Source organism: Melanostigma gelatinosum, assembly GCF_949748355.1.
Source record: "Melanostigma gelatinosum genome assembly, chromosome: 18".
NCBI lineage: Eukaryota > Metazoa > Chordata > Actinopteri > Perciformes > Zoarcidae > Melanostigma > Melanostigma gelatinosum.
The window spans coordinates 16,541,929-16,552,931 of NC_136651.1; the positions used below are offsets into that span (position 1 = coordinate 16,541,929).

Here is an 11,003-nt window from a genome sequence, read left to right on the forward strand (position 1 = left end):
ACATAAGTATGATGCACAACGTCTGTTCAAATACATCAAATCAACAGGCAGTTACACCTGCACGTGCATGGACCCGAGTCCGATCGCTTTGTTCATTGCAACAACAAAAAGGAAAAAAAAGAAACCATGACTGGTGATTGCGTCCCCGTGTCCTCTGCAGGAATAAAACCGCTTTTTCATATAAATTACTTGACATTTTTCTCTGCTCTAAAACTTCAACTAAGAACAAGAAAACGACTTTATATAGATTTCTTTTTTCCCCGTAGCTCTCGTGTTTGTGCCTCTATCTGGGTCCAGGCTTTCCTTCTCAGACTAATATGTGTATTAATATTTTTCATCATTATTCTGACTCGTTCTCCTGTATAGTTTCTGATCGGCTAACCTAGTTTATTGTGTTAAACTGGATCTCCGCGGTCTGAAAAAGACGCACAAAATAGATCAAACAACAAACAAAAAGGTTTCTTTTAAAATCAGTCTCTTTCGAATAAAATGCAAAATATTCTTATTTACAGGTTTATGACTGCTGATCATCTTGTTCTTCACGTGGAAAGAAAAGCCAAGACAGATTCAGAAAGAGCAAAAAAGAAATATTTACTAATACCTTTGGATCCTCTATTATATTCATTTTACATGGAAGGGTGCTACTTTGCCAATATCCATGAACATCCATAGTAATAATAATGATATCATAATAATAACACCAGGGAGTCTAATTGACATTGAACTGTTGGTCAAAGTTCCACCAACAATTGTATCTGTTGTTGGGAAAAACACTAAAAATACTGAAACTGGGATCAAATAAATACATAACTTAGATGCGTTGATTCATATTAAAAAATAAATAGGTTATAAATAAAGCTCATGTCCCAAAAAAACAAAACAAACAGGGAAAGAATCCTCCCACACAGTCAGTTTGAGTCACTCCTCTCGTCAGGGTTCAGCCTCAAACGGCCGCCTCGCACCATATAAAGGCCTCCAACAGTTTTCTTTTTCTCTGGCTCGTCCCGTTTTTATTTGTATCAGTCTTTGTTTCATTTCTTCTTAGGAGTCCTGCCGAGTTCGGCGTACAAAAAAAAAAAGAAGGGGGAAGCCAGCAGGGATCGGCTCACCGCTGAGTCGGCCGAGTAAGCACGCTGGACATGGGGGGTAGAGGCAGCGGAGGCGGCTCGCCGCCCCCCAGGCCGTGCAGCAGGATCCGCGGGACCAGGGGTCTCTGCAGGCCGGGCGGGGGCGCCGAGGGGCCTCTGTACAGGTAGAGGGCCGCTCCGGGGTCCAGGTTGGACACCAGGCTTTGCGGGTAGAAGTACGGGGATGGGAACATCCTCTGCAGGGCGGAGTAGTTCCCGGCCTCCGCCAGCAGCTCGAGACCCACCGCCGTCTGCCTCTTCCACTTCGTCCTGGAAGAGAGGAAAGACGCTGATTTAGCTTTGAGCCCGCGCGCATCGATACATACACGGAGCATGAGTGTGTGTTTGGACACACGCCGAAATATCTACCGTCTGTTTACCTTGGGTCCAATTACAAATCAGCAATACATCTGTTTATTTTTTTTATTTTTAAAGCACCAAAGTCTCCAACCTGCCACTTGTACTCACACCCAAGGATGTCTGCTAGATTGCCCGTGTGCACTCCACGCAGGTGAATAATTCATAATAAAGATAATTGAGTATATATAGTGGTTTGTTTGAATTATTGATATGCACACATGCAACAATGCATTATTCATACGCGAAAGTGTTGTTTTTATATTTATTTATGTCATTTAGCTGCCTGGGAGTCAAAGCTGTGGAAGAATAAATGCTGAAGTTAATTCAACCAAAAACTGCAGAAAACCGATTTTTTTTTAACATTGATGAAGACGGTTTATTTTGCAAGGAGTTTTACTCATTTACAAAACGTTGACTGCTCGGTTTCCCAGCTACATGCAGGGTCATTGTATGTGGGACTTAAATCGGACGTTGCTGAAGTCATCGTGTTGCATGAAGATGCTTAAAACTGAGGAGATGAACTCAGACAAGCGTCCCAAACCCCCAATAAATAGAATGGACCAAAGGAAAACACCCTGTCAGTGATGTGATCTTGTGTTTTCTGTTCAAGTAATACGGTGCTAAAAATCGATATATAGCCTACACAAAGCTGCTAAAAAAAGAATCAAATTGAACCCATTCTCCAGACAATTCGGCTACGCTAAAATAAATAGGATCAATTCATCAGCTGTCAATCAAAGCCTATGTTGTTGTGAAGGGAAAGTAAGAGCTGAAAATAATTAGTTGAGTGGAATTGACAGAAAGGTAAATCCTGATGAATTGTTCAAAGTGATAATGCCACTGAATGTATCTTAACACGTTCCCCTTTGTGCTCTGGGTAACTGGTGGGGTTTGTCCACAAAAGATATGACATTTTATGGACCAAACGATTAATCGAGGCGAAATAAAATCGGAAGATTAATCAATAATTAAAATAGCGTTTGGTTTCAGCCCTAGTGGCAGAGACTCAGTGCAGTTAAGTAAAGTGACCCATGCCACCTTTAGGGTGAGAGGAAAACATGGCGTCCCTGGGTCCATGGAGTCATGAGCCAGCCGTGAGAAACCAGATTTACCCCCCCCCCCCCCCCCTCCTCCTCTTAAGTAGCCGCAGCAGCGTCTTTACCTCCGGTTCTGGTACCAGGTCTTGACCTGCGTGTCGGTGAGGTTGAGGGAGGCCGCCAGCTCCATGCGGTCCTGGACGCTCAGGTACTTCTGCCGCTCGAAGCTGCGCTCCAGCTGGGCCAGCTGGTGGTCCGTGAAGGCCGTCCGGGCCTTCCTGGGCTTCTTCATCCGGACCTGAGAGCTGTCCCTGCTGCTGGAGATGTCCCTGTCCCCCTCCTCTTTCACTGGCGGACAAATAACGGAGAGAGAAGAAGGTGAACACAGAGAAGTGGCCTCGTGTGTAATGTAACGCGACATCTTTGTGTGGACAGATGAATCTGTGCAGAAGGCAGACAAATATCAGAGTCAACTGAAATACAAGAGTGAGTCTCCTTTATTGCCCTGTAGCTCTTCATGAACGTGAAGCTGCTTACTTTGATCAGAGAATCGATAAGGGAGAAAATAAAATATGACATGAAGTTAGTTGGATGAAGGCAAGCCATCAAGAGGCAAAAGATAATTCTAATACAATTCTATCTTCGTGTTGTTTTTTATGAGAAACAATTTGACCCGCATGTCCTGTGTGAGGTGCGCCAAATAAAGGCTTGATTGGTTGATTGATTGGTTGGATTTAATATAATAATTATAATCAAATTGTTGCTGCCGCTGTCAAAAGACGCGATAAAGCTGCACATCTGGAACTATACGCAGCGCTGCAATTGTTTTTAAATGTCATTTGTCCGTGTTAAAAAAGTGAGGTCAAATAAAACCGCACATTTTATTTTTAGTCATTTTAAATCGCTGGATTTAACACCACGTGAATCAAAGGTGAACATTTTGCGTGATGCGAATTTTATAGAAAGTCAAAAAAGGCTTCAGACACTTTGTCAAAATGTTTTTTTTAAAACACGTCAGATTTTTCTTTTTTCTTTTTACTATTTATCTCCACTTGAGAGCCATTGACAGTTTCCACTGCTGGGTGTGAAATCACCGCGCTAGTAACAGTGCCTATAGGCTATATGGAGCTATTTGATTTGGGCTTAAATTGTTATGAAAAGCTCTTCCAATATTCGCACTTCCAATCTGATATTCCTCCCGTCAGCAGAGCCGCAGCCTTTGTTCTCTTTCTGCGTGGTGTCATGTCAGGGCGAGCCTTGATATACAGTCCTTATAGTCAACTCTCTGAGAGAGAGAGAAAAAAGAAAGGAAAGAAAAGAGAAAGGGGGGGCGAGAGATCTTGGTAGTTGAACAGTTGAATCGTCTCAAGGATCACAATAATCCGCCTAATTGAGCCACAAGGGAAGGACGAGCCTTTCAACCGCGACCGGGGGAACTTCACAGACCGTGGAAATGAGTGGAAATCAAGAGCCCGCGCGGCCTTGCGCGGTTACAAATCTGATTAGCGCCGGGGACAAATTGCATCAAATCCCCCGAAATATTATAGGAGGCGGATTCGTGGAAATCAAAGCCACCGTGCAGGCGCGCCGTGGGGCCCCGCGGCTCCCTCAATCAATCAGCGCGTCGATGAGCATCTCCAGCCACCACCGTGACACACATGAGCGCGCGCGCGGACACACACACGCGCGCGTCCACACACACACTGAGTTTTGTCGAACGAATTGATGACGTAACGCCGTATCAATAGCTGCCAAGAAAAGTGAACAAGGAATAAAACTAATGTGAGCCCATGAGTGAATAAAACAAAATAAAACAGTAAATATTGAAATCATAATATTAATAATGCGTCCTCACATGTATTGAATTCGATGTTATATTTCCCCTATAGCCCACAGCGGTCGTCGTCCTTACAGGCGCTGCTTCATTAAACTGTCAATGTAGGTGACATGTCTGTTATGGCTGACATGATTGGAAACAGAAAGGCCCTTGATGGCATTTATCTGGAGGCGACCCTGTCATCTCTCCCGTTCTTGCCTCCCTGACATTAACAGATGCTTTCTGGATATTCCGCTCACGCGAAGGCTTTGAAACGCGCTCGCGCTGATTCAAAATGGATCAACTTAATGAAAATTAATCCAATAGTCTGTCACTGCGCAGGGACAATTCTCAGGTTTCCACCACCGTGATGCTGCAGCAGAGGGCCGGCTGAATTTGCCCTCATTGATGGCCTCCGGTGGCCGGCTAATGAAATAGTGTCAGTTTATTGACGAAGATATTTTTGCCACTTTCCCCCCAATATAGTTCAAGCCGAGTTAGAAAATAGTATTCTTCTACATTAAAGCTACATATTATTATTATTGTTATTATTATAAAAAGGAAGTACTCTGAAAAAAGGCCTAAAAAACTTTTATAAGCGTTTAGCCTGTTTTTATTATGTTTATATGTTTATATGTCTTTGTGTTTTTTTATTTTTCATTGTCATCAGCTCATCTAAATGCATCCACTGTGTCTATTATAAATTGCAGTTTGGCTTTCAATGTAATTTAAATCTATTGTTATTCCAACGTCATGCATTACTCCAGATTGCACCACTTATTGTATTTAATACACTTCTGATTCTTTTAATTTTTTTATTTTATTGCATTTATTATTGAATTGCTATTTAATGAAGTTTGTCCTAATTTGAAATTTCAAAAATACTTTTAAAAAAACCGGACAAAGAAGCACCAAAACCAGCAGCTGCAGCTAAACATTGTACAAAGATGGACCTAGACAGGTCAAATATAGAACAGCAAAAGGACGAGCTCTTCAAACACTTTAAAAAACATTTTTTTCGACAAGAGCCAAAAGTCCCGTGTGAAAGCAGAAGGCCAACTCAGTTTCACCTCCAATCTCCTCTCCGCCGCAGAGCACTGTCTACTCTCTCCTTACCTTTATATTCACTGTCTGACGACGAGTTGCTGTGGATTTTCTCCATGAATTCTTCCGCTATCTTGGAGACCAGCCTGCCCGCCTCCTGAGTCGGCTGTCCATTGCTGGAGTAGGGCGCGCACGCGGCGAGGGGCTTACAGTCCGCGAGAATGTCTCTGATGAGGAACGACGAGGTCACGGTCCTCTGTTGCGACCCCGCCGATATCTGCGCGTGTTGCAGGTGCGGCGGCAGGCCGACGCCGTGACCTTGCCTCTGGGCCACCTCGTCCGCGCACTCCCTTCGCGGCGACGGAGGCGACGAGCAGCCGCTCTCCGCGTCTGATCTCGGGCTGAACTCCAGCGGCGAGCGGCAATCCCCCACCAGGCTGTCCCCTTTGGACACCGGGCTTCCAGGCCTGCGGGACAGCAGCGAGTCGATGCCAAAACTGGACCCGTTGGCGGACGCCTCCATTGTCTTGGTCGAGGCCTCCTCAAACGACCATTTGGTATTCAGGACAAGTTTTATTTAAGGGAGGGAGGGGGGGGGGGGGGGGGTTGTCTAAGTCTAAGTTGATCCAGCAGAGGAGAAAGAGCCCCCCGCCCCAAGAAAAATGTTTTTGGATACGCTACAAATGAAGATTATTCATCTGCTATTTCCAGTTGCCCAACTGGTTCTTTAAAGAGCAAATATCTCCAGGCTAAGTTGTGTTACAGCAATCGTCCATGCATCCGATTTTCTAGTTCTTTTTTTGTCAAATCTCGAAATGTGTGTCCTCCTGAAATCGATCGTCTCTTTTGGGAGAGTCGCAGTCGATTCTTATTTTGCTTCCTTTAACACCAACTCCGTCTGTTGTTGAGTTCAGAAGGCTCGCCGGGAAGACGGACCGGCTATTGCTGAAACGCACTCACCAGCAAGACGCGAAAAGATGCAGAAAATGCAGACTGTATTTGTGGATGTTTGGGAGCAGCGCGCACCGGTCTGTTCGGAGGGTAAGAAAGCGTTTCAGCACCATGGACAGGTACGCGTCAGACCTGAGAGAGAGGACCGGAGGAAAACGGTCAGGGCAGCTTCGTCATGTGGCCACACAGAAGACGGGTGGAAAGTGTTTGCATTCCTTCAAGTAGAGCAACAAAATCTTGACCAAAAACAATATATACTCGAAGCAGAGCGAGAGCGAGGAGTCCGAGAGCCGCAGCAGCAAAAAGAAAGCAGCAGACGAGGAAGACGCGGGACGATGCGATACGAGACTCGCAATCGGAGAAAAAAAAAAGGAGAGGTAAACTGGGTTAAATAGTCACAACTGGCAAGTAAGAGGACGAGATGCGATGGGGGTGGGAGGGAATCCCAAAAAATTGAACTTGAGGAAAAGTCAGGAGCTAGGTTTTAAGAGCGCCTCGTCCACGTGAGTCCCCTGTGACAAGCCTTCATTGGCTGAGGGGAGCTGGAAGTGGACCTCCCTACACGCCCACTCACTCTGCCCCCCCCCCCTCCCTGCCTCTCCCATCCTCCCCTCTCTTGCCTGGCTCATCCTCACTTTGATAAAAGAGACACTGAATTCATCAGGAGACTCAGATCCAACTGTTTACAGGCAATTTTCACACTGTTTGCTTTCATTACATCATTGATGAGGCTTATAATGGGGTTATTATGAGCGGCTCGGTGTTTTTCTTCTCGACTCCCATTCTTGACTGGATTTGTTTCCCACCTCCACAGCTCCACTTTTTTTTCCTTTTTTTTTTTTTTTTTTACAGATTTGTTGTTCAAACTTTCACTTTTTTATTATCATCACAAATTAATTTTTTTATCATTCATTCATTGATTTATTAGATGTATCATTGGTATGGTGCAAATGTTTTGACAGGACGAAATTAATTGATGCAACTGACACAATAACCAAATGATAATACTATTGTTTATCATTATTATTATTTATTATTATTATTGTAATTACATTATTGCAATTTTTTAAAATATAATTAGTAATATGTCCTGCTGGTGGTGCTTTTATTGTGAGAATAATTTGAATTCCTCAGAGGCCTCAATTTATTATTATTGCAAAACATTGTTATTATTAAACTCTGGAATTTTCATCACTTTGCCCTTCAGTCAAAATCCCCAAACAATCTTTGCAGATACACCGCCACCATGAAAATATATTTTTATGTTGCCTTTCAAATAAGAAAATTAGTGGATGAAGAATATAATACAATCGAATTAAAATCTTCTATTATTATTATTATTGTGAGTATATTATTATTGAGCACGAACAACGTCTCGTCGTTGAACATCCATCATTTAGAGCATAATGACTATCTAATAGTCCCTGGTAATTGTATACAATAGTCAGAGCAGCGTGACGCAAAAAAACTTCAAGGCGCGTGAGGCGCCATTGTGCGCACTTTTCACCTTAACATGCGTGAAATGCCATTGTGTGCACTTTTATAGCTCCACTCCTCACAACAGTTTGCCCCGCGCGACGGCCCCGACAGCTCCATAATAATCTAACTAACCCCCCTCTCATCATCGCCGACACCCCCTCTCCCTCTCCTCCTCCTCCTCCTCCTCACCCCATGTGACCACCAGATTGGAGGCGCGCGTCGGTCTCAGACACCGGCAGGTTAGTGAATCCGCTCCCCGCTCCCATGGGGTCCCATCACGGCTGCAAGCTGTCACATATGAGGCGGGGACAACACAGATATAAGGCAACACACACCCACCCTGACTTAGCGGTTTCTTTCTCCTCTGCTGGTGCATGAAAAGGAGCAGTGGTTTGATGCTTTTTCTCTCTGCCTTTTTTTGTCTTTATCCCCGCTGTTCCGCGTGTCCACAGCTCCAGCACTGTTGTAGTAAATAAATCATAAGCTGATTAAACCGACTTCTTCCGCCTTTATGAAACTTGGAGAGAAGCGTTCATTATTTTGATTTGTTTTCTTATAAAAGACCCAGAAAGTCCTAATTTATTTGATCTTAATTTCTTAACTCTTTATTACCCAAAATGCTTTGCGTTTATGTGTTTAATTTACCCACATTTGTGAAGTACAAAATAAAGTGTTGAGTTTAAATCTCTGTTTACTGACAAACTAAGCAATAGTTGAAAAAATAAAATGATTGGTTTGAAGGACGCCCCCCCCCCCCAACAAAAACACCATGCCATGCGTGATTATTTAGCATGATGCAGACTAATACTACAACCATTATTTTCAATATTAAATATTCCATTGATATTGTTTTCAATAATAACTTAGTCTTTAAAATGAAAGAAGAGGGAAGGAAAAAGTTTTCAGAACACGAGGGGACATCCTCACATTGCTTGTTCTGTCCAGCAAACAGTCAAACCCCCAATAAAGATTTTAAAATATTCAATCTACAATTATAGAAAAGCACTATGGAGAAATTGTTTTCGAGCGCAGTGAAACATTGTTGCTTGATAAATGTTTAGTTAAGTTCACAAAAATGTAGATAAAACAAAAAAATATTTCAGCACCAGCACAGAGTGAATGTACAGGTTTATTAAAATATAATTATTTTGTGCAATTAAATGTAACTCAGGCTTCCGGTAAAGTAAAATCATAAAATCTGAGAAATGTGTTTTTTTCGGCAGAGGACATTGCAGCAAGACAGCTGGACTGTTGTGTGTGTGTGAGAGAGAGTGTGTGTGTGCGTGTGTGTGTGCGTGCGTGTGTGTGTGTGTGTGTGAGTGGTTGTGTGTGTGTGAGAGTGTGTGTGTGTGTGTGAGTGAGAGTGTGTGTGTGTGCGTGCGTGCGTGTAGTGTAGTGTAGGATTTGGCTCATGCTGATTTTGGACAAGTGTCCCTCTGGTCAAGCGAAGCTCTTTTTTCTCTCTCTCTCCTTTTCCAGGAAGTGGTTTCAATTTGAGGGCCAGTGCAACTGTTACCCAATGCTGAAATAAACACACACACACACACACACACACACACACACACACACACACACACACACACACACACACACACACACACACACACACACACACACACACACACACACACACACACACACACACACACACTGATGTTAAGGGAGGATGTTATTGATCCATGTTAAAGAGAGGAAACAGGAATGTTTTCAGGAAATTATGAACTGCATGTCTCTGTTTTTATCACATGATGAAATCATACGTTATTATTGATCCACATTCCCACACCTTCCACTCACATTTTCACCAAAACAAAGTTGGCACCCGTGGGCCATTTCAGTGAAGATATACAGCCCCCCCCCCCCCCCCCCTGGTAGGACTGACAGCTGTACCGTTTCATTTAATTCCATGTATTTAGGTCAATATTGATATTGTATTCTGATCAGACAAGTAGGCCTACTAGAATAATTAGGAGACTATCAATAAAATAAATCTTAACACAAGCTCAACATGGCACCAGTTATAGTTTCATCATAATAACCCATACTGACCTGTCTCTGTTAATAATCTATCTGTGTTGTTTTATTTAGTTTTTAGATTTTTCTTCTCTCTTTGCATTGTTGGAATCCTGTCCATGAGCTTTGCTGCTAATAATGCCTGGTGGGCTTCCTCAGCTTCCTGGGTGTGTGGCGAGGAAAAAGAGAAAACATTGTGCTACGTTTTATTTACTCGCTCAGTCGAGCAGGTGTGTTCAATATATATTTAGATATGTGTTGTAAAAATGTGTGTCGCCTTTGAATAAACTTTGGCATCTCTATCGTTTTGGAACATCGAGGAAAGCATGTCTTTCGAGGGGAATGTATGTTAAAAGATGACTCCTCTCAACAAACAAACAGCATTAAAAAAAAAGAAAAGAAAATGGCAGTAGGAAAAAAAAAGAAAAGAAGGCGCTTGCTCTGGAGCTGGTGCTGCACCCCGGACCAGTCAGGGATGCAAATGATGCACCTTAACGCCATCATACTGGAGTTGACAGAAAATAATGAGAACCCGCTGAATCTTTTATAAGGTTAACACTCACATTTCCCAGTCAGCTGTCACACAAGAAAGAATTTAGCACATGCATGCGGGCGAAATAAACCTTCATCGTCTCATTAATGCTGACAGGGCCCTGGACCGGCAGCTCCCAGCGCCGGCGCCGCCACCACCTTACGTTTTGTGTCGGTAATTTGCAGCGGAGACAGACCCCCTTCTCCCGGAGAGAACGAGGAGGAGAGGAAGAAGGAGGAGGAGGAGGAGGGAGACATTAAGGAGGAGAGCAGGAGCGAGAGGGAAAGAGGGGAATGGTAGAGGATCGTGGAGCGAGTGCAGAGGAAAAAAGGGAGGGAAGGTGGGCTGGGGGTGGGGGGGGGGGGTGGAAAGATGGCTAGCGCGCCAGGAGTCTGATTCTCCCCTAATTGGAAGCATTGGGCATTGTCAACGGAGGGTTTTCAGCTGCTCACTGACAGGTAGAGCCGTCAGAATGATAGCCCACTTGTCAGCGCAAAAGACCAATAAAAACAAACCACTTTTGATTTAATTGGAGGCCTAACCATGTGTGTGTGTGTGTGTGTGAGGTAGAAAGTGTGTGTTGCCTGCAGGGCCATGGGGGAGGTGGGAGGGAGGTGTGAAGATGAGTGGGGGGGGGGGCGGTG

At 43.9% G+C, this 11,003-nt stretch overlaps 1 protein-coding gene across 1 annotated transcript; it reads right to left on the reverse strand.

Annotated features, from left to right (window-relative positions):
* Positions 1-1,105: 1,105 nt before the first annotated feature.
* barhl1b (BarH-like homeobox 1b) lies at positions 1,106-5,907 on the reverse strand (the record flags this gene model as incomplete). Its single annotated transcript, XM_079289859.1, has 3 exons — positions 1,106-1,397; positions 2,650-2,872; positions 5,457-5,907. 3 exons carry the CDS (start codon positions 5,905-5,907, stop codon positions 1,106-1,108), a joined length of 966 nt encoding a protein of 321 aa, XP_079145985.1.
* Between the last annotated feature and the right edge of the window lie 5,096 nt (positions 5,908-11,003).